Source organism: Pristis pectinata, chromosome 4 (assembly GCF_009764475.1).
Source record: "Pristis pectinata isolate sPriPec2 chromosome 4, sPriPec2.1.pri, whole genome shotgun sequence".
Classification (NCBI taxonomy): Eukaryota; Metazoa; Chordata; class Chondrichthyes; order Rhinopristiformes; family Pristidae; genus Pristis; species Pristis pectinata.
Window position 1 is genome coordinate 108,242,100 of NC_067408.1, and position 25,016 is coordinate 108,267,115.

At 39.3% G+C, this 25,016-nt stretch overlaps 2 protein-coding genes across 2 annotated transcripts in view; one reads left to right on the forward strand and one right to left on the reverse strand.

Annotated features, from left to right (window-relative positions):
* Positions 1–953: 953 nt before the first annotated feature.
* On the reverse strand, positions 954–13,654 carry atp5po (ATP synthase peripheral stalk subunit OSCP). Its single transcript, XM_052013451.1, has 7 exons — positions 13,550–13,654; positions 8,166–8,216; positions 7,438–7,548; positions 6,041–6,170; positions 4,617–4,729; positions 3,391–3,477; positions 954–1,244 (listed from the first exon to the last, which is right to left on the reverse strand). The coding sequence occupies exons 1-7, from the start codon at positions 13,577–13,579 to the stop codon at positions 1,131–1,133; spliced, it is 636 nt and encodes a 211-aa protein (XP_051869411.1). The 5' UTR covers positions 13,580–13,654; the 3' UTR covers positions 954–1,130.
* Positions 13,655–13,784: 130 nt separating this feature from the next.
* mrps6 (mitochondrial ribosomal protein S6) overlaps positions 13,785–25,016 on the forward strand; it is a 101,335-nt gene continuing 90,103 nt past the window's right edge. Inside the window, exon 1 of the mRNA XM_052013453.1 lies at positions 13,785–13,953. The gene's annotated coding sequence lies outside the window, so the exon portion shown is untranslated. The remainder of the gene's footprint in view (positions 13,954–25,016) is intronic.

Here is a 25,016-nt window from a genome sequence, read left to right on the forward strand (position 1 = left end):
ACCATCTTCAACTGCCTCTTCAGTGATTTACCCCTCATTAAAGGTCAGATTTTAGTTTATTTGCTGATAATTACTCAATTCCATTCACAGCTCCTCCGATTTTGAAGCAGTTTGTGTCGGCATGCAGCAGGATCTGGACAACATTTAAGCCTTGGTTAAGTCCTTCAGTGTCATTGAATTAAAATCCTTAAACACCTTTCCAAACAATAATGTGGGAATACTTTCAATATGCACACTACAGCAGCTCAACAAAGGAAGGTCAGACATCTACTCAAGGTCAACTAGTGATAAACAATGGCCTTAACGAAGACTCCACAGAAAAAATTAGTGCTCATCACTTGTCCCAATAAGTTGCAAACTGCCAAAGATATCTTGATAATTTAGTGATCCACTTACCCTAAGAAACAGAAGCGTATTGTAAACTTCCCCAGGAATTAAGAAATTGCTGGATTGCACCTTTAACATGAATTAATCTCAAAGATATTTATGGCTGATACATCGTAAGAACATTGTTAATGTGATTTACGTTTCAAACACAAATCTAATCTTTGAAAACCCAAAAACAGAAATGCAGTCTCACTCCCACAGGCAGTAAATTGTTTCTGGAGGATTTTTAACCATTTTGGTTTTTTCTCTTTGTAAACATTCTTTCTTCTTTATTTCATTTCCCACTACTAATTTCCTTCTCTGAGCTTGCTGTCTCTTTCTCTGGAATTTAAATTTGGTTATTTACTTAGACCATGTGACTTCAGGCCATTAAGTCTCAAATGACTGCTTAACAGCACCACATTTCATATTCCAACAATCTATAGTACAAAAATAATACAACAGGATCGCTGAAGTAAAAAGATCCAACTCTAGGTACCAGCCTTGAAAGGAATCACTCCATCAATTTCTGGACTATTATGTTCAGGCTCTATGATTGACTGAATGTTAATTATTTACTACAAAAAAAAGTTTTCCATTGTCTTTATTAAATGATTGCAGCAAACAGTTTCAGAGGAAGATTTTTTTTAAATTCTTTTAAACATTAGTGAATGTTTACTACATAGACGCTGATCACTGTAAACACAGCGAAACAGATTTACATTAAACATCCAATAGGAAATTACCCAGATCAGATAGCACTGCTAAACAGCTTCATTTATTAGTTTGCTGAGTTTCTGAATTTTAGTTTTTGTAGACATATCAACATATTTGTCACCAATGCTGACAATCATTCCACCCAGTATTGAAGGATCAGTCTAGAATTAAAAAAAGAAGTTATGTTATTTTTTTCATACAAGATAGAAAGAAGTATGCTTTCCCCCAGTTTAAGTCACAGTTCTTGACATCAAATGCACGAAATGTAGGAAGTATTTCATCTGGCTTTCTTGATTGCATTAATTTTAATCTAAGCCTAGAACTGCAAATAAAATTTGCAATCTATATAGAATTTGCTGTTCCCATCTGGGCAAGTGAACAATATAACTGAAACACAATACTTTGGTTAATTTAAGATGGGATAGGAAAGAAGAGGCATGGAAGGACACTTGTCATAAGCCCTGCTGGAAGTCTGTAAGTATATACAATCAGTTGAGCAGTAGTAGTAGATTTATGATGTTTTTATAACTGAATTGCATTTAAAAGTCACATCAAATGTCACACATGGATAACGGTCTAGGTCAGTGAACTGTGAATCTCACAAAAGTAAAACAGAGTCATTAATTATCCATAAACTGAAGTAATATTAAAAAGAATCTGACTATCAAGCACCACAATGGAAGCTCGACCCAGGCATTAGAAAGTAGCTAGAATCTGTTGAAGTACATTTTGACTGCCAACCCTTCAAAAGGAAAACGTAGCTGAAGGGAAAGTGTAAAAGTCTTGGGATTTGCTCCTTTTTGATTTCTCTAATTAACTTGGTTAACAACTTTTGCTTGCTCTCCATTTCTTGTTCCTTTTGAGGAAAGGGGATTAAGATGATAAATTTGAACTTAGAAAACTGAACAAATTGAAAATAGCCAGTTAGATACAAATAGCTAGCCAGTTGGATACAAAATTGGCTAAATGGAAATAGCTCAGGAAGGCACCGTGGTTGTCATGATTCCTTACTGTATAACTATGACTAATTGCAATTAACTCAGTAGAAATTAAAGAAAGAAGGGAGATAGGATTAGTGCAGGGAAATGATGGTGGAGTACAAGATCAGACATGCTCTTTTTGAAGGCACATGGGCTAAATGGCCTACTCCTGTTTTTATTTCTTGAGTTCCAGTGGGTGCTGTACTGGCTGAAAGATAAAGTAATATACTGTATAAACAGGAAGTTTTGCAATCAAAATACATGAAATGAAATTTAATAAGTTGTGTTCTGACCACCAGCTTTGTAAAATTTATTTACCCACTTATTTATTTTTCAGGACCTGGGCTTCATTGACAAGGCCCAAAGTGTTTGCCATCTTTATTGCACTTGACCTCCTCGGCCATTTCCGAGGATATTCAAGAATTCCATTGGTGGGTCTGGAGACACACAAGGCCAGACCCAAAATAGTGGGCAGATTTCCTCCACTGAAAGGCATTAGTGAACCATGTGAGTCTTTACAAGAACTTAGTAGTTTTGTTGTCATCAGTACGAATATTATTAAATGCAAATTGTAATCACATTTAAATTCAACAGACACCATGGTGGCATCTGAACTGATCTATTAGAACTGGATTACTAGACGGGTAACTTAATCACCACTATTACAAATACTTAAATTTTGTCTATGCACTCTTACTGCAAATCTTTATAACATGTCCTCAATTTTTTTCTTTAGTATTAAATTTTCCTCATTAGAAATCCTATATTGGAAACTATTTACAGAAATGTGTCAAGCTGTATTTCTACCTTCCCCCAATAGTGGCCAGTTATACATCTCCCATCTTCTTAATCTGCACTCCCAAACCCAACAAATATTGGTCCAACTCATTCATACCACTATTGCTTCCCAGAGCAGTGGATGTAGAGCTGAAGGCGAAAAAAGTTACAGAGATACACAGGAGGGTCAGGGTGGGGGTTGTGCATGTGATGAACTGGATTGCTCTTCGTAGCTAGCATAGGCTTGGTAGACAAAAAGACCTGCTTCTAAGCTATAGTAATGCATATTTCTGAGATACTCTTTCCACCAATCTTTGTCTAAACGTATCAGCAGAACCTGTTCTTTCCTTCATTATACATTAAAAATGCTGAATTTACTGCATTTTTTAGTAAATTCCCCTATATTTATGGCCATCTGTTATAGTTCCCAAGTAACTGAATCATTCCCATGTCCACACTATCAAAATCTTTCAACCTTAGCAGATCCTCCTTTGGACTTCTCTAAACAGCCACGACAAATTCTGGTCAATTACTTGTGCTTCAGTCCTACCTTGGTCTCCAGTTTCAGGGTTTCACTTTTTTTTAGGAAACCATTAAGAGCAGCCTTTAGCTCTGTAAGACTTGCTTCATCTAGGGGCTATAAAATGAAGAAAATATCCATGTTAAATTTCAACCAACAGCCATTTGACAAAGTAGCAATTCATTATTTGATTAAATTACTAAATCATACAATATTTCATTAACAGGCCCATTAATCTGTTCTTTGTACTCATACTGTAGAGTGAAAGTATGAGCAATTTCACTTCATGAAAGGTTCTATTGTGCTGGTGCCAGTGACTATTACTCCCTTCATTTAATTCCCACTCTTTTCCAGTTTAGTTAGGTTTAAAGCTCCTGCTCAAGCTGTCTTATTAGTATGCCAGTAAATCTGTGCTTTGTTTCCACTTAAAATGCTCCACTTATATTATGGCTAATACTCTAAACTTGCTTTTCTCTGTTGACTTCAAAAGGGACTTTTTGTTTCAGTTTAAAATACTTATCCTTCCCACTGAATGCGCTGTTTTGATAATGGCTTCACATCACCTTGGCTATATTCTTTCAGCTCAAGCACCTTCAGGACTAAATAGTTGAATTTTTCTTCTTCACATCTTCCAAAAGGTCATGAAACAATGGTTATTAGCTTTCTTGGCATTACACTCAACCTTCCTACTGCCATCAAAATTCCTGGTCTCTTTTCCTAAATTTTTTTAAAATCACTACAGCCACCTCTAAAATGGGTTCAGTTTTCTTCTTCTCCATGCTAAATATTCCTATCTTTAACAACATTAACAATATATAATAACACATATACATCCTACTCTGGTAAGTTGATCTGGAAAGTATCTCCAGGCATCAGCACAAGGCAACAGAGAAGATTCAGATTATTTTATTGTCAGAGACACCAGGGTGCAATGAAATTCCTTGATCATGTGAAGCTCACAGAGCAGAAAGAAGCTTCACCATTTTACTACTTTTCTTTCATCACAACCTTCAATAATACTGAGACTTTTAAATTCTAAGCTTACTGTTATCCAAATCGCTGCATCTGGATTTACCAAGTTGCCTCTCACTAATCCCGTTGAAGTTCCACTTTAGGCCTGAGCCCTTGGGTTTCTCAATTTCAGAATGTATTTTACTATTTTACAAATTAGCAGAACTGTTCAGTGAACTTGAAGGTTCTTAACATTTAACCATACATTATTAATACAACTGAATAGAGTGAAGAATTCATTTTACCTGAGCAGTAGTGACTGAGCAGAGAACTTCCCCACGATGTGCACTCATAATCTTGTTGAAAGCCACAGCAACATCAGGGGTTTGGCGCAATCGTCCATTCTCGGCTAGCAAATCTGAAGATAATAAATAAGATTTTTTTCTTTATTACTTTTTCTTTATTCTGGAAACCTGGCCAGTTGTTACATTTGAAACTAAAGGAAAGATGTCAAGGGAAAAACACAGTATTTTGAAAAATGAAATTCAATGAGAAAACTCCTTAAAATTCTTCATGAAACATCTTTATAAACACTTTCCTCTCTTCCCCTGAATTTGTGTTGCAGTTCATTGTCGGATAAGTAACAGGTCCTCTAGCTAAAAAAGATTTTCAAATTCCCTCAACGGCGTATGTTAGCAACGCCATAATCTTAAAATATAACTTGATTATAATTGACAAGGAGTTGCATTTAGGCAACAAATACATAGTTTAGTCTTATTTGGGAGTTATTGGAAGACAAACACTCAAGTTTTCACATCTTACCTTACCGGATTTAATTTACTCCATTTTTATCAGTCAAATACGAAAAAAACTGCTTAGTTTTGTTTTCTAGGTGCCAGAGACAAGGCAGAGAAAATCAGTGGTAATAAAATTATAGAACATCATTTGAATTATTGTGTCTTCCAAAGGAAAATTGGATAAACAGTTGAAGTAGAGGAAGATTGTAGGTTTGGAGATGATGTAAAGTAGTATAAATTAGTTTTCGAATAGTTGTGGGCTAGTTCAGAAACAAACAGCCGAATGGCCACTGTGCTTCTGGACCTTCAGATGGCTGGAAAATAATTATGCTTTTATTGTCGAAAATTTCAGTTTGTGGGGATAAAAAACTGCTCCGAGGCCTTGTGCAAGACAACTATCAAGATATCTGGACTTTTTCCAGTCTTTTTTGACTTTTGACAAATGTTTTAATGTGGTAGGAAAAAAACGAATACAGACACAGTAATAGAACATAGAACAATACAGCACAGTACGGGCCCTTTGGCCCACATTGTTGTGCCGATCTATATGAACATCTGCTCCCTGATCATGTTTTGACCTTCTCACTTATTAGCACCTAATTTTGTCAAGATGAAGATGATATTTTCAGTTTGCATTCGGCTGGGGTATATGACTACTGTTTTCATTTTTCGCCTAGTGAATAAAAGTATTTACATGCTGAGGTGCAAATGCTGTTTTCCAGCAAATCCTACTGAATACATAGAAGTATTGTCAATTCAGAAAGATATGGTGCCATTTTTGTACTTTTAGATTCATTAATAAAGTATTAACAAGGTTACTTAGCTCCTAATTGATGACTTCTTTTATTCAGGTATTCTGTTCTTGCAGTTTAAACGCATTCCTGAAAATATCACCAAAAAACTAAATTGTCAGATAACCATAAAGCACTTACTGATAAAGTTGATCATAATTGGGGAAACTTTCTGTTTTATCAAGACATCATTGACAGTTTTTTGCTTGACATTGCGCTTAATGTGGGGATTGGCAAGCACTCCATAGAACTTGGGATCTTTCATTAATGACTGGAAGGAAACAAGGAGATAACCTTTAATGGAAATAAAACACACTTCTGGAATGACTAAAATAACCATCAGCACATAAGCCAAAACATACATGCAGTCCTTTCATGTTGCTGAGCACTAAATCAGTGCTTTAAGAGAGTCAAACTATAAAAGGGCAAATTTGTAATTCAGACCAGCGCTATAGTCCTGTGAAATATTCGAGTTAAAAAAAGAAATCCATGTAAGCTATTGATGATCAATTCCTACCATGCTGAAAGCGGGGCACTTATGTTTGAAACATGACCATGAAAAGTAAGTAAAAATAATGTGATAACATTTAAACATTTCCCATTCACATTAAGCAGCAGATGGAGTAAAGTTCTTTGGAATTATGGCAAGCTTCCTTCGTGGGACAGTGTGGCACAAAGACACTTTATAATTCGCTTGCCACCAACTCGCTTCACGAGCTTACAAAAAATGCCAACTCTTGTTCATTTTACACTGTCAGAACAACTTTACATAATGTGGTGAATCTCTGGAATTCTCTGCCCTGGAGGGTTGTGGAGGCTGGATCTTTGAGAGTATTTAAAGAGGAAGTAAACATTTTTTTGAAAGATCAGGGAATTAAGGGCTATGGGGAACTGGCACGGAAGAACAAATGAGGCCTAGGGCAGATCAGCTATGATCATGTTAAATGGTGGGGCAGGCTTGAGGGGCTGTGTGGCCTACACCTGTTTTCCTATATTCTTATTTCTGTAATTTAAGCTATAATGTATGGTTGCAAAACATTCACACATAAATAACTTGGTTATACCATTTCAGGGATAGTATTTTCAAATTCATTGCATAACTTTCAACAGAAAAATATACTGCATCATGTTGGGGTTAAAGTGTACTTTGACAGTAATAAGAGTAATTAACATTAGATAGAAATCCTTTGGTTCAAAAGGCACAAGATACTTTACATTATTACATTTTATATAAATGCATGTTTTTATTAAAGTAAGGCCTTTCCAAGCCACTATATATTTTTTCCCAATCACTCCTCATCTGCCCTCACTAGCCATTGAGCAAGTGGGAGACCATTTCAGGCTTTTGTTATTCAATGGTTATAATGGCTGACAGAAGCATCTGAATAATGTTCTAACATCAAATTTTCACATCAGGGAGAAGCAAATAACTGCTTTTCATTAATCCTCTTGCACTTTTAAAATTACATTCAAGCCTCCAACTTTAAATACATTTTTCTTTCATTGAATACAAATGTTATAGTGAATATTCAACTTACATTAACCTTCTGTAGTTCCTGCTCCACTTGGTCCAGTTTCTTCTGTTTGCTGGCAGCTGAGTACAAAGCTGTGGCATATCTACCTTCAACTCCATAGACTTGAATAGGTGGCTGGGTGCAAAAACAACAGCTACTAACTATATGGGAAGTCTCAACTCAAACTCATAGTTAAGTACAGCAAAGAATTAAGAGCTGAAATCTTCTATTACATTCACAAATAAATGTTGTCAGTGTGATTGCTGGTAATGGCGTCATTTAATATTTATTCATTCACAGAATATGGGTATCACCGGCCAGTTCATCCTTAATTGCCTCTGAACTGAGCACTTTGTCAGGCCATTGCAGCAGGCAATTAAGAGTCAACCACATTATTGTAGGTCTGAAGTCACATAAAGGTGAGACTGGAAATCAGTGATCTAGAGAGGAAGAAAACCAGGCCACTTTCACAGTGGACGAAGGCTGCATCATTAGCTTCAAAAGCTGCCTACAACAAAAAAGTAAATGTTTCCCACATTTAGCTCAACTTCTTATTAATGACTGGGAAATCTAATATGTGGTTAGGATAAAATTGAAATTTATCAGTTCTCCAAAAGGGACTAACTAGGAAGCAATCTGTACTTCAATTTATGGAAGGAAGACTAATATTATGAGAGCAATGAAACTGCTTAATTCAGCTCCTACAAAACCACATTTACAGTGACTTTACCAAAGTTTAAAAAATTTCATACCATAACCAGTTTGCTTGCTGGGTTGACCACCGAGGTGCTGAGGTAACGAACCTAAGAACGTTAAGGGGAATATATATCAGTTTTAGTTCACATTTGTTGATTTGCATTACGTAGACACATATCAAAGGCTGAAGCAAAAAGAAGTGCATATAATGTGAGATACCGAGGCAGATCAAAGATTAGGATACATCACTTGTGGTTAAGCTAGAGAGGGTGCAGAAAGGATTCACAAGGATGTTGCCTGGATTAGATGGCTTGAGTTATAAGGAAAGATTGGATAGGCTGCGTCTGTTTTCCCTGGAGCAAAGGAGGCTGAGAGGTGACAGTGATAGAGGTATATAAAATTATGAGAGGAATAGAGAAGGTAAATAGCTAGTGTCTGTTTCCCAAGGTAGGGGTGCCCAAAACTAGAGAGCATAGGTTTAAGGTGAGAGGGATGAAGTTCAAAGGGGATCCAAGGGGTAAATATTTTACAAAGAGCATTTGGTATTTGGAATGAGTTTCCAGAGGTAGTGGTGTAGGCAGGAACAGTAACAATATTTAAGAGGCATCTTGACAGGTACTTAAATGAGCAACTCAAGGAATTAATTCAGGAAAGTCAGATTAGTATAGAAAGGCAAGATGGTTGGCATTGATGCAGTGGGTCTGTTTCTATGCTACAGAACTCTGTGACTCAGCTGTGTCAACGTCTTTTCATATCAGTACAATGGAGCATGGCATTCAAAATACTTTCTAATTATGTTATTTTGTTAACTGATGAATCAATTAGGCTGTTCAAATGTAGCTCATTATTACCCAACACACCCTCTATTCTTTCATCCAATACATATGGTGAAAGGCTGAGATTCCAGTGACTACCTCTGGGACATGGTGGGCAATTGGAGAACAAATCCTTTATCCCTAACCTGTTCCAACAATTACTGATCCATGGCATGTAGATTTACTGATTTCTGGTGGTGTTGAAGAAGATAGTAAACAGTGCACCTCCTGTGAAACAGCAGGGATTACTTCCAATTCACTACCTCTCATGTTTGCTAACAATCTTGTGGAATTCCCAAAAGACAATATTTATAGGCACTCCACAGTGCATCATGCCATGCACATGAACTAGACTAAAGACATAACAAACCCCATATGAAAAAAATGATCAGCTGATACTTGTGCAAGTGTTTTAGATAATTACTAAAACTTGTCAAATTGACAGGGCTGTAGTGACCAACTTTACCTCTTCTCATATCATGCTGCAACATCTGCAAATTTTCAACACAAAAGGCCTGATCCCCCATCATCAAAGACTTGTACCTGGAAACACTTTACATTTTGAGGCAGCTATCAGACCATCCCCTGGTATACCTCTATTGGATGTACTGCTCAAAATGTTCTGCCTACCAGTCAGAAAGAGACAGGAGAATAAGTCTTACTTATAATAATTTGGGATTACTAATCAAGTAAATTATCTTAATCTTCATAGTATATGTAAGCAGATAGTCTTGGCACCAAGTTAGTTGATTTAAGTCACAGTCTCATATTTAATGGCTGAGTTTTTGCCATTGTAATGATAGTGAAACTGTCAATATTCACCATTACAGTTAAACAGACATGGAAATTTACCACATGCAGAAATTCAAAAGCTGCTGTCAGTGATGCCTTCTTCCAGAAGGTGCAATTTTGCTGCATTCTCCAACATAATAACCAAAATCAGTAAATTGATATACACAAAACATCATTTATTAACTATTCTTATTATAATACCCCAAAAACCTGAAGCTCTTTGGAAAGGAAATAAATTAGTTTTAAATGACGCACTATGCCATAATCACTAATCAGCAAACTCTCTACCCAAAATCTACACTTTACGAATTGTAATTCCCTAACAAATATTTCAAAATATAATGGATTTTTAAAAAAAATTATGATATTCAAGCTTCAATCTTAATCCTGTGTGTGTTCTAGTCTTTACTTTTTATGTTATCATAAATATTTAGAACATCAACTAAAAATTGTACTTTTTACTTCATGGTCTCTGTGCGCATTTAGCCAGCTTGACAGCACTGTTACTTAACACAAGGGATTCCACTGACCCGATACCTGACAGTAACCATAAGACAGAGGAGCAGAATTAGGCCATTCGGCCCATCAAGTCTGCTCCCTATCTGATCGTGGCTGATTTATTTTTCCCCCTCAATCCCATTCTCCTGCCTTCTCCCCATAACATTTGATGCTCTAATCAAGAACCTATCAACCTCCGCATTAAATATACTCAATGACTTAACCTCCACAGCCGTCTGTGGCAATGAATTCCACAGATTCACCACCCTCTGGCTGAAGAAATTCCTCCTCATCTCTGTTTTAAAGGGATATTCTTTTATTACGAGGCTGTGCCCTCTGGTCTTCGACTCTCCCACTACTGGAAACATCCTCTCCACGTCCACTCTATCCAGGTCCTTCAATATTCAGTAGGTTTCAATGAGATCCCCCCCTCATCCTTCTAAACTCCAGCTAACCCATGATAGAAAAAGGACATCACTACAGAGGTTACTATATTGTTGTGGGTAGCTTTCTTTGAGGTCTGCAGTAAATGCCTGCAGAATAATAATACTTAGATAGGGGAAAAAGCCTGCATGCATTCACCCCAAGGTTGGGTGAAACTAGAACTAGAGTTTATAGGTTTAGGTTGAAAGGTGAAATATATAAGGGGAATCTGAAAGGAAACTTCTTCACTTAAAGGGTGGTGCAAGGGTGGAACAAGCTGCTAGCGGAAGTGGTAGATATAGGTTCAATTGTAACATTTAAAAGAAGTTTGGATAGGTACATGGATGGGAGGGGTTTGGAGGGATACGGTCCGGGTGCAGGTAGATGGGATAGGCAGAGATTAGGTCGGCATGGACTAGATGGGCCGAAGGGCCTGTTTCTGTGCTGTAGTACTCTGTGACTCTATGACTTCAATCTGCAAAATATGCTAAAGTTAGTGTAAAATCATAAAATGGTGACAGCAGGGAAGGATGCCATTCAGCTCATCATTTCTTCACTGCTTTTTCTACCTTTGCAAGTTTCTCGTTAACCCCCACCAGCCCTCAGTTCATAACCTTGAAAGTTTTTCTCCATCACATATTGATCAAATTTTCTCTTGAAGGCCATGAAGGAACCAGCCTCCACCACATTTGCCAGTGCATTTCTGCAAATGTTCCACCACAAGCAGCATAAATTCTTTTTCCCCTCAAGTCACTCTTCATTCTCTTCCCCTTTGTTTTATACCTGTGATCTTTAGTGCTTAGCCCCTTCACCCAAGCAAACAGCCTCCCATGATCCAAGTTCAAGTCCTTGTCTAAATACATCTTAAATATTGTGAGAGTACCTGCATCCTCCACCTCCATGAGCAGTGTGGTGCAGATTCTAACCACCCTCTGGGTGGAAAAAAAGATCTCCTTTAGATCTCTAATCCTCTTACCTTAAACCCATACCCTCAAAGAATGAGACACCTCTGCTATGAGGAAAAGTTTCTTACTATCTATCCTATCGATGCCTCAGTTTGGTCAGGCAGGATCTCCACGCAGCAAAGCTATACTGACCATCTGTGATTAACCCCTACCTTTCCCAATGTAGAAACTGAGACGTTACCTCAAGGCAGCGATATCTATCAAGGATTCACACCATCCGGGTCATGTTCTCTTCTCACTGCTACCATCAGGCAAGTGATACAGAAGCCTGAAGTCCCACACCACCAGGTTCAGGAACAGCTACTTTCCTACAACCATCAGGTTCTTGAGCTAACCTGCACAACCCTAATCCTACCTCAGCAACAAAACACTACAGACCACCTCTTGCACTACCATGGACTTGTCTCTGTGCAAATCAAGACATTAGCACAAAAAAAGTCTTGTGTGTTGTTTGTACCTATATGCCTGTGATGCTGCTGCAAGCAAGTTTTTCAGTGTATCTGCACCTCACCATATAAACTCCACTTGATTTGATTTGATCCTATCCCTCAGACTTTTTTCCCCCCAATAGTCACAGGCCTGTAATTATCTGGCTTATCTCTGCTGCCCATGTTCATTGTACACCAATCATCTGGCACCTCACCTGTAGCCAGTGAAGATTTAAAAAATATCTTTCAGGACCCCCAGGAATCTACTTCCTTGCCTTGAAAAGCAGACTGGAATACATCTCATCTTAGAGTACTGTGTCCAGTTCTGGTCACCTCATTATAGGAAGGATGTGGAAGCATTGGAAAGGGTGCAGAGGAGATTTACAGAGGAGATTTACCAGGATGCTGCCTGGTTTAGAGAGTATGCATTATGAGGAGAGACTAAGGGAGCTAGGGCTTTACGCTTTGGAGAGAAGGAGGATGAGAGGAGACATGATAGAGGCGTACAAAATATTAAGAGGAATAGATAGAGTGGACAGCCAGCTCCTCTTTCCCAGGGCACCAATGCTCAATACAAGAGGGCATAGCTTTAAAGTAATGGGTGGAAAGTTCAAGGGAGATATCAGAGGAAGGTTTTTTTTTAACCCAGTGAGTGGTTGGGGCCTGTTATGTGCTGCCTGGGGCGGTGGTGGAGGTAGGTACATTGGTCAAATTCAACAGATTGCTAGATAGGCATATGGAGGAATGTGAGATAGAGGGATATGCAGGAGGAAGGGGTTAGGTAGTGTGAGGGTGGTCTGATGGATGGCACAACATGGTGGGCCGAAGGGCCTGTTTTGTGCTGTATGGTTCTATAAGCATATGGAGGAATTTAAAATAGAGGGATATGTGGGAGGAAGGGGTTAGATAGCCTTAAGTGAAGTTTAAAGGTTGGCACAACATTGTGGGCCAAAGGGCCTGTATTGTGCTGTACTGTTTTATGATTGAATGATTCAAGCCCTAGGGATTTATCCTCATCTCCAAATAGGCAATCCATCATTCTGCAATTATGCCCCCTAGTTCTAGATAACTCCACCCTGCCAATGTCCCTCAGAATCTTAACACGTTCCAGTCAGATCACATCTCGTTCTCCTATACTCCAGAGAGGATGGGCCCAACCTGCTTAACCTTCCTTGATCTGTCAACCCCCTTCTTCATAGGAATCAACCGAGGTAAAGTTAAAATATACTTCTGCTGCATTAAAGTAGGCACAATTAAATGGTTACCAAAGAAATAATGAATTCTTAAATGTCAAGTGAGGATCACAGTTACGGAAATAGACTCAGCTGAGAACTCCTGTACAGTTTTGAAGCAGAAAAACCCAGAATCTGATGAAGCCACTGGTGCACTAAATTGATCATTATTCACTGAAAAGAGGTTTAATCGAGATAGTAGAAACTGTAGAACATTTAACAATCCAGATTCCATCCTTAAAGCATTACAATTAATTGAATTAAACCCCGTTTCCCCCCCACTTCACCTTCAGGCCGAATCTGGCCGGTGCCGCCATCTTCTTCCCCTGGTGTAGGTCAACCCAAGGCCGGGGGAGGCCTTCTGCGCATGCGCAAATTGTACCGGTGGATTCTGGGACTTGTAGGCGACTGTGGGGGGGGGTGGGTGGAAGGTGAAAGCGAAAAAATCTCGGAAGTCGGGGACTACAGGACCCAGAAGGCATTGGGCGGGGGGGGGTTATCCTCAGGCGCCGCCGGAAGTGTGAGCTGGTTGTGGGGAAGTGTCTGGGGATCATGTCTTCAGCTTCTCTCCTTGAAAACTCATCCTACCGAGGGACTTACCTGCTGTCGGTAGAACAGTTGTACAAAAATAGAGAGCTGCACTTTCTAGAAACCTGGCATAACAGCACAAAAGGCTGGAAATAGCAGCCAGGTCAGTGACTATTTCTAATGAAGAGTCATCCTGACGTGTTAACCCTGTTTCTCTTTGCAAAGATGGTGTCTGACCCACTGAGTATTTCCAGCGTTTTGTACTCTCCAGTAGTTAATTGTAATGTGGTTGTGGTAAATTAAAAGTGGAGGGATACGTCTTCTTGCAGTTTGATGGTTGTCATTTGCGAGACCGTAAAAAGAAATAGGATTAGGTTAAGGCCATTCCGTTCCTTAGGGCCCTGCTCTGCCTTTCAGTAAGATCATGGCTGATTTTCCATCTCAAAGCAACGGCTGGCGTGTAAAGAAATGATTTGTAGCAATTGTAAATTACTTTAAAACACTAAGACTACTGAAAAGTGGTCTAACTCCTCCCTTCAATTCTAAAGGGCCTATCATGAGCCCTAGTTCTGGACCCCAGTTAATGGACTCCCCATTCTTGTAGCCTCTATCTTGTTGAACACTTGAAGTATTTTGTATGCTTCAATGAGGTCACTTCTCATTCTTATAAACTTGAGAGAGCAGAAGCCTAGTCTACTTGATCTCACCTCACAGAGCAGACCCACTGTTCTAGGAACCAGTCTGCTGAACCTATGCTACACTCTTTTCACAAGTACATCCTTCTTTGCATTGGAAACCAAAATTCTACACAATATATTACAGATGTAATCTTACCATGGCCCTGTATAATTGTGTTATGATATCCCTCCCCTTGTACTCAAATCCTCTTGCAATTAAGGCCAAAATACCATTTGTTTTCCTAATTTTCTGATGTATGTGCATGTTAACTTCCAGTGACTATGTGCAAAGGCATCCAGGTCCCTTTTGAACTTCAACTCTCACCCTTTATAAAAAATAGAACTAGGATTTCTGTTTTTTTTATATAGAAGTTGGTAACCTCACATTTTACCAATTGTCGATGTTGTTGTCCATTTACTCAGCTTGTCTATATCCATTTGAATAGACTTTGCAAGGGAATTTCATTCCAGTAAGTGTCTTATTGAGTTTAATGGTTTGTGGTTGAGGAGTCCTGTTTTTAAAATATTTATCTAGTGGCAGTAACATAGTAAAACTTCCCAATGATATTTTATCAGACAAAATTTGACACAGAGCCATGGCAGGAAATGTTAGGACAGATGTGGTAGGTTTTAAAGCCCATTAAAGATAGATGAAGATCTTTTGTTTTGAGTTTGAAGAGTACTTGGAATTCTCTTCCTCAAACATGGTGCAAGTAGAGTCTTTGAATATTTTTAGGACAGAGGTGGGGAGATTCTTTATAAGCTAGGGGTTGAAATGTTTTCGGGGAAGATGGGAACGTGGAGATCAGGTTAAAGTCAGATCAGCCGTGATATTGTGAATAGTGGAGCCAGTTTGAGAGGCCAGTTGGCCTACTCTTCTTATCTTTGCGTGTTTTAAACATGGAAAGGGGAAGGCAGAGATGTTCAGGGAGCAGATTCTAGGACTTAGGCCTTCAACATCAAAGGCATAACTGCTGATTATTGAGAAATTATTTGGAAAATATGGGTGCTTAAGAGGCAAGAATTAGACGAATATAGTTGCCTTTGAGAGTTGATGGATGGAGAAAGATACATGGGTAGGAAAGTGTAAGGTTGTAGAGGAAATTGAAAATAATAAAGAGAATATTTTAAACCCATGGAATGGGGAGAATGCCTTATGGAAACAGGTTGTGTGAACTTGGCATTTTCTCCTTGGAGCGACAGAGGATGAGAGGTGACCTGATAGAGGTGTATAAGATGATGAGAGGCATTGATCGTGTGGATAGTCAGAGGCTTTTTCCCAGGGCTGAAATGGTTCTATAAGAGGACGCAGGTTTAAGGTGCTGGGGAGTAGGTACAGAGGAGATGTCAGGGGTAAGTTTTTTATTCAGTGGTGAGTGCATGGAATGGGCTGCCAGCAACGGTGGTGGAGGCGGATACGATAGGGTCTTTTAAGAAACTTTTGGATAGGTACATGGAACTTAGAAAAATAGAGGGCTATAGGTAAGCCTAGTAATTTCTAAGGTAGGGACATGTTCGGCACAACTTTGTGGGCTGGAGGGCCTGTATTGTGCTGTAGGTTTTCTATGTTTCAAATGCAGGTAGTTCTTCTATAATGTGCTTCCATAATGCGAATTGGTTATAACCCGATTGATGGGTTATGGAATACCACTTGCATTATGCGGGTTGTATTGGTTGTAGCATGATTGCAATCTGGAAAACTCATTGAACTCTGGAGTCTCTGCTTTGAAGGCAAGCACAGCCAGTTCTGCTATGATGCGGTTTCTTAGGAACATAGCTATAGCGTTATAGTAGAATTACCTGTAGTTGCTTTTCTGGGAGCCAGTGGGGGACACTGAGGTGTGAGCGATAAGTGAATGGTTTGGAGCTGGTACAGGCAACATTCTTGTGGAGGATCGAAGTGGCCAGGAATAGTTTAGAGTTAATGAAGGCATAGATGCATATTTCAACAATAGATGATCTGGGCTGGTGCAGATTTTGGCAACTTTAAGAAGGTGAAAATAGGGTATGTATTTCTCTCTCCAAAGAAGCATGCTGACTTGCTAGGTCCAGCACTTTTAGTAATCTTGAGAAGGATATATTAGACTTTGAGGAGGTATTCTGTAGATTTAATGGAATAAGTCCATCTGGATTTAGAGGTTTAATTACATAGAAATTAAAGCAATCAATGTTTTATTTCATGGAAGTTAAAAGGTTAAAGAGTGATTTAAGTTTTTTTTAAAAAATAGTATTATTTTCAGTGGTTGGTGTGTCTTAGACAAGGGTGCATAATCTAAAAGGTCTCAGAGGCAAAAGTCTTAAAAATAAGAGCCAAGCTTTTCATGAATGAAATTAGGAACTGATGCTACTTGCAGATGGGTAATAGAAATTTGAAACTCGTGTCCGCAAGCAGTAATTGATGCTAAATGCAAATCTGAATTGATAGCTTTCTTTCTTTTTCAATCTTTTTATTAGTTTTCAAATTAATACAGATTAATATATAATAGCAATGTTTGTACATGTAATACAAAGAGATCAGGAGAACAATCATGGCATAGATAATCATTAAGAACAATAAAATATAAAAAAAATCTGTAGATCTAACAATCTCTTAGTAAATGAATATAATATAAAAGAAATATATAATACACACACAAAAATAAAAGAAAAGGAAGAAAGAAAATCCCCAAATCAATAAGAAAGATTATAAACAATATATCAAACCAAACTAAACTAAACAGAAAAATTTCAAAACAAAAACAAAGAAAAAAAAAGACTGGACTGAAATTTCTCAGTAGAAACAGAGCAATATTATGTTGTCAACTCCGTTCCTCTTAATTGGAAAGTTATTGAAAGGGGATCTATATCATGTGAAAATATTGAATAAATGGACTCCAAATATCTTCAAATTTAAAAGAAGGATCAACAGTACCACTCCTAATTTTTTCTAAGTTTAGACATGATATAGTTTGAGAGAACCATTGAAAAGTAGTAGGGGGTATTGGATCCTTCCATTTAAGCAAAATGGATCGTTTGGCCATTATGTAACAAAGGCAATCATACAGTTAGCAGAAGCAGATAAATGGCCAGACTCTATCCTTGGTAATCCAAAAATTGCAGTGATAGGGTGAGGTTGTAAATCAATTTTCAATACATTTGAAATAATGTTAAAAATGTCTTTCCAATATTTTTCCAAAAGAGGACAGGACCAAAACATATGTGTCAAAGAAGCCACATTCGATTTACATTTGTCACATAGGATTTATATGGTGATAAAAACAGGCTAGCTTATCTTTTGACATATGGGTCCTGTGAACTACCTTAAACTGTATCAAAGAGTGTCTGGCACGCATTGAAGATGAATTAACTTGATAGCTTTCTGATAACCAAAGTATTAAGGGATATAGGGAAGAGGTCAAGTCAGCTATGATCTCATATAATTATTGAGTTACTAAATGGCCTCGTCCTTTTCTAATGTTCCTACATTCCAATACCATTCCCTTTTCCTTAAAAATCAGCCATTCTTCCTTTCAATATCCCATCCCAATTCCAATGTCACTCATCCCTCATCTCTCCCAAAAGTTTGCCCCAAAATCCATATTTGAATGGTTCCAGTCTTATTACCATCAGTCCACAATGGTGTCCTCCACAAAAAAGACTGATTAGAAAAATTAAGGCCCAAGTAATTAAAGGGTCATTAGCACCATGGACAGGAAATTAGCAAAGAGAGAATAGTGGTAGACCATTATTTTTCAGACTGTAGAATGGTGGATAGTGTCAGGCAGCTTTTTTAATAGTTTAGATGTGAGTATGCTGGGTATATTAATCAAATTTATGAAGGACTCAAGATTTGGGAGTATAGTTTTTCAAAAAAAGGGATAATAGTTTGCATAGGTAGGCTGGCAGAATGGGACCATAAGTAGCAGATGAAATTTTACGTAAAAGATATTAGAATTGGTATATTATTGTCACATGTACTGAGGTACAGTGGAAAAACTTGTCTTGCATGTTGTACATACAGATCATTACATTACAACAGTACATTGAGCTAGTACAAGGGAAAACACTAGCAGAATGCAAAATAAAATGTAACAGCGACAGAGAAAGTGCAGTGTAGACAGACAATAAGGTGCAAGGTCATGACGAGGTAGATTGTGGGGTCAAGAGTCCACTTTATCGTACTAGGGAATCATTCAATAGTCTTATAACAGCGGGATAGAAGCTGTTCTTGAGCCTGGTGGTATGTGCTTTCCGGCTTTTGTATCTTCTACCCAGTGGGAGAGGGGAGAAGAGAGAATGTCCTATGTGGGTGTGGTCTTTGATTATGCTGGCTGCTTTACCGAGGCAGAGAGAAGTATAGACAGAGTCCATGGAGGGAAGGCTAGTTTCCGTGATGCGCTGGGCTGTGTCCACAACCCTCTGCAGTTTCTTGAGGTCACAGGCAGAGCAGTTGCCATACCAAGCGGTGATGCATCCAGATAGGATGCTTCCTATGGTGCATCGATAAAAAATGGTGATTGTCAAAGGGGACATGCCAAATTTCTTTAGCCTCCTGAAGAAGTAGAGGCACTGGTGAGCTTTCTTGGCTATGACGTCTACATGGTTGAACCAGGACAGGCTATTGATGATGTTCACCCTAGGAACCTGAAGCTCTCAACCCTCTCGACCTCAGCACTATTGACGTAGACAGGAGCATGTGCACCGCCCCCCTTCCTGAAGTCAATGACCAGCTCTTTTGTTTTGCTGACATTGAGGGAAAGGTTGTTGTCATGACACCATGATACTAAACTCTCTACCTTCTTCCTGTGTTCTTGACTTATCGTTATTTGAGATAAGTGTTAAGTAATGTATTTTAGGAAGAGTGAGAGACAACATAGACTAAATTGTACAGTTCTAAAGAGTGCAGAAGTAGTGGGACCTGGGCGTTTGTGTCTATATACCCTTGCAAATGGCAGAGTATGTTGAAGTAGTGGTTGATAAAGCTTATGGGTTTCCATGCTTCATAAATAGAGGTATGGTTTACAAAAGAAAGGAAGTTTTGTCAAATTGTATAAAACGTTGGTTAGGCCCAACTATTGCATTCTATCCAATTCTGGTCACCAAACATTAAGAAGGATGAGAGCATCCTAGAGGATGCACAAATAAATTACTAAAATGGTTTCAGACATGACAGATTCCAGCTGCAAGGTTAGACCAAAGAAGCTGGCATTGTTCTTTTTGGGGCAAAGAAGTTTGACAGGAGATGTTATAGAGGTGACTGGTTTAGACAGAATAACCAGATGGAAGTTGTTTCCATTAGCAGGTTGTTCAAGGACCAGGTGACACAGATCTAAAGTTTTGTCAAAAGATACAGCTGTACAAGATATTGGTGAGACCGCACCTGGAATATTGTGTGTAGTTCTGGTTGCTGTACTGGAGGAAGAATATGATTAAGCTAGACTAGGTGCAGAAAAGTTTCACAAGGATGTTGCCTGGACTGGAGGCTTGAGTCATAAGGAGAGACTAGATAGGTTGGAACTTTTTTTCCTGGAGCGAAGGAGGCTGAGTGGTTGGTGACTTTATAGACTCTATGAGATACAAAGATAATGCAAGGACAACTCTTTTGTACATATGATCACATAAGATAGGCCACATACAAAAAGCTGGAGGAACTCAGCAGCTGGACTTCTTCAGATGAAGGGTTTTGACCCGAAATCAACTCTCCATCTTCTTCCATAGATACTGCCTGACCTGCTGAATTTTTCCAGCTTTTTGTGTGTGCTCTAGATTCCAACATCTGCAGTCTCTTGTGTCTCCAGAGAAATAGGCCATTTGGCTAACTAGTCCATGCCAGCATTTATGCTCCACTTGTGCCTTCTGCAATCGTTCATCATATAAATTTCAAACTGTAACCCCTTGTTCCCTTTTCCTTTATTTACTTGTCACCTTCCCCTTAATTGCAACTGTTCTATTCACTTCAATCACTCCTGAGTTCCACATTCTCACCACGCTTTGATAAATAAATTTCTTCTGAATTCCCCGTTGGAATAAGTGAAACCATTCTCTTTGTATTGACTCTTAAAATATTTCATAATTTTAAAGATCTCTATTTGGTCTTTCCCCAAAAGTTTCCCAAAAGTTCATCCTTTCCCGATATGTCTCATGCATTTTGGGTATCATCGTTGCTAATTTGCTCTGCATCATCTTCTTTGCCTCTATATCTTTTTAATAATATGGTGACCAAATGTGTACCCAGTACTCCAAGGGTGGTCCATATCTCTAGAAATAAACCTAAGATTTCGGTTAGGTCTCTGAATGGCCGAGCTACCTGTGGTATAATTTTCAGTTAAAAAACATTGAAGATGTTCTGTTATTTTTGGTGACTGATGCATTGCACTCCCAGATCCCTTTGTGCAGACCTTGATGGGATAGATGTACATTCTAGGTAATAGATGACTTCCCTATTCTTCCCATCAAATTGTACTACCTGGCATTTATTTGTGTTTTACCTCATCTGCAATTATTTGTCAATTTTGCAAGTTTATTAACATCTTTCTGTAATTTGTTGCAGTCTTGTTATTGACGATACATCCCCCAGCCCCTCCCAAGTAGGTATTATCTGCAGATTTATAAATTATGCTCTTAATTTTGTAATCTCTATCATTAATGTAAATTACAGTCAGCAGTGGTGCTATCACTGATTCTTGTGGAACACAACTGCCCAGCTTCTTTAGCTCTGATCTCACTGAGTGGTGAAGCAGCCTTGAGTGGCTGATTGGCCTATTCATGTTCCCAATTTGTTCCTAATTCATGTTCCTAATAGTCCCGCAACCTAGGACAGCCCACTTCTATTTCCTCCCCAAAATCCACAAGATGGACTGTCCCGGCAGACCTATTATTTCCGCATGCTCTTGCCCCACGGAGCTCGTATCCTCGTATCTGGACACTATCCTGTACCCCACTGATCCAATCCCTTCCCACCTATGTCCGTGACATGCTCTCCAACTCTTCCATAGCTTTAAATTCTCCGGCACGCACAACCTCATCTTCACCATGAACGCCTAGTCCCTATATACCTCCATTCCCCATCATGATGGCCTCACTGCCTTCCACTTCTGTCTTGACCAGAGACAGAACCAGCCCCCTTCCACTAACACCCTCCTCTGCCTGGCTGAACTTGTCCTCACCCTAAACAACTTCACCTTCAATCCCTCTCACTTTCTACAGAGCAAGGGCGTAGCTATGGGCACTCACATGAGACCCAGCTATGCCTGCCTCTTCGTTGGCTACATTGAACAGTCTCTGTTCCAAGTCTACTCTAGCCCCATTCCTCAACTCTTTCTCCGCTATATCAACAACTGCATTGGTGCCACCTCTTGCAGCTGTGTGGAACTTGACAGTTTCATAAATTTCGCCACAAATTTTCACCCTGCTCTCCAATTCACGATCTATCTCTGACACCTCTCTCTCCTTCCTCAATCTTTCCATCTGCATGTCAGGAGATTCCTTATCCACGAACATCTTCTACAAACCCACTGATGCCCACAGCTACCTCGATTATAGCTCCTTCCACCCTGTTTCTTGCAAGGACGCTATCCCTTTTTCTCAATTTCTCCACCTCTGCTGCATCTACTCCCATGATGAGGCTTTCCACTCCAGGACATCCGAGATGTCCAACTTCTTCACTAACCATGGCTTCTCCCCTCCTGTGGTCGAGAGAGCTCACACCCATATCTCTGCCATTTTCTGCACCTTTGCTCTCACTGCCACCCCTCCCAGACCCAACAGGAATGGGGTCCCCCTTGTCCTCACATTTCATCGTACTAGCCTACGTATCCAACACATCATTCTCTGCCACTTCCTCTATCTCTAAAGGGACCCCACCACCAAGCATATCTTCCCCTCCCCACCCCTTTCTGCCTTTGGCAGGGATTGCTCTCTCCGCAATTCCCTAGTTCACTCCTTCCCCTATCCCGCTCCCACCCCGGAAACTTTCCACTGCTCCCTCCATAGGTGCAACACCTGCCCCTGCATCACCTCCATCCCCTCCATCCAGGGACCCAAACAGTCCTTTCAGGTGAGACAGAGATTCACCTGCACCTCCCTTAATATCATCTACTGCATTCGGTGCTCTAAGTGTGGTCTCCTCTATATTGGCGAGATCAAACGCAGACTAGGTGACCGTTTCACAGAACACCTGTGCTCCGTCTGTAACCGCGATCTGCATCTCCCTGTTGCCAGTCACTTCAACTCCCCCTCCCACACTATCACTGATGTGCCAGTCCTTGGCCTCCTCCACTGCCAGGAGAATTCCAAGTGCACACTAGAGGAACAGCACCTCATTTTCCATCTTGGAACCTTGCAGCCTAACAGCATGAACATTGAATTCTCCCACTTTAAGTAATCCAGCCACCCCCAACCATGCCTCTTCTTTTCTTCCCTTTCCTTGCCAATCTCTCTTTTTTCCTCCTTACCTTTGACCCATCCCCCGGTGGATCTGCTCTCCCCTCTTCCCCCGCACCTGCCTATCACTATCTCTTACCTGAATCTACCTGTCACCACCTTGTGCCCACCCCGCCTCCCCTCTTTTGTCCACCTATCACTTCTCTGCTTTTCCCTCCTATATATTGGGCTTCCCCTTTTCCTATCTTCAGTCCTGGGGAAGGGTCCTGACCCGAAATGTTGACCGCTTGCTTTTCTCCATGGAAGCTGCCTGGCCTGCTGAATTCCTCCAGCATCATAGTGTTTTTCATCTAGATTCCAGCATCTGCAGTCCTTTGTTCTCTTCCTAATCTGTATGTTAGTATGTTCCACTGAGGATAACTGTCAATTACCCCCATTTTTTGCTTTTTGTGTTGATGCTAGTTTATTCTGCCAATTGTCCTCTCACTCTGCATCCTCTGGTATTATTGAGTAATCAACTGAGGAGTATCTTAGCAGAGGCCTTTTGGAAAATTTAGATAAATTATATTCATTCCATTACAATAGTCCATTATCTTTGTTATCACTTCAAAAATGACAAAAGTTGGTTAAGTAAAACTTTCCCTTTTGAAATCTCTATTAACTATTCATTATTATACTTGTAGGTGTTCTTTGATTCTTTCTTTAGTTGGGATTCAATTATTTTTCCTATCATCGATGTTAAGTTGACTACTTGATAATTTCCTGGACAAGTACAATTCCCTTGTTAAATTATAAGTAGCCATCAGTTTTCTGGCACTACAACTTATTTTCCTAATGAATTATGAAACGTGTCACCACACTACAGGAATGATGTGGTAGCAATAGAGAGAGTGCAGAAGAGATTCACTGGAATGGAGGGCTGTAGTTATAGGGAGAGATTGGATAGGCTGGGTTTACTCTGACTGGAAGGAAGGAGGCTGGGGGGGGGGGTGACCTAAAAGAGGTTTTATAAAATTATGAGGGGCATAGATAGGATAGATAGTTAGAGTCTTTTTTGCAGGGCAGGGGAGTCTGGAACTAAAGGGCATGGGTAAGAGGGGGAAAATTTAAAGGGATATTTTTCCACACAGGGTAGTAGTTATCTGGAATGAGCTGCCAGAGGAGGTGGTAGATGCTGAGGCTTTTGGACAATTACTTGGAATGGAAAGATATAAAGCATTAAGGGCCTAATGCAGACAAATGGGATTAACGTAGATTGGCATCACTGTGGGTGTGGACAAGTTGGTCTGAAAGGGCCCATTTCTGTGCTGTATCATTCTATAATGCTTTGCTCTTTCTTCCTCTTCCCATTTCTTCCTAAAGTTCCTCTAAAATGCTTGAGTGCAAACCATCTGGACTGGGGTTTTGTTTGGTTTGTGTACATAATATGTCCAATTCTTTATTGTAAATGGACTTGATTAATTACTCATCCATTTAAAATAAAGAATTGGATATATGATGTCCATCTTTCTATCTCGCTGGTAATTACAAAAACAAAATTGTAATGTAATATTTATGCCATCTTCCTGCTGCTCTCTGTGAGAATTGTCTTCTTTCCCTTTACCAATCTGAACATTTTATTGATGAGTTTATAAAATATTTTACAGTTTAATGGGCCTTTATTATTTAAATTCATAGTTCCTTTTAGCTGCTTTAATTTTTTTGGTGCTGCTCTCTGAATTGCTCTGTATTCTATCTTAATGTTCCTCTGCTGTACATGTATTTAATTTATGTCTCTTTTCTTACCTTCAATTTTTCCCTTGTGACTTTAGTCATCCATGGGGTATTCCTGCACTCTGAATACAAATTTAAATATTTCCCATTATTGTGCTTTAGTTGTTTGCCAGTATTTTTGCCCATTTTAATTTTCTTGTCCTTTTCGCAGACTTATTTATCAAACTGATTCTCATCATACTGATGCCCTCTGTTGATACCTAAATGTTTTCTTAATTTTACTTCTCTAATCTGCTTTGTTTTATTTCCCATTAATAGATTCAATAACAAATTATCCATTGTCAGGCTCTCTTCCACATTGTGTACAAGACTCCTTTCTATAGTATAGGAACTCCTCTCCTTTATCCCCTTTACCTTCTACCTCTTTGGTCTAATTAATATTGGTGTGGTTGAAATCTCCCACAATTGCTCCATG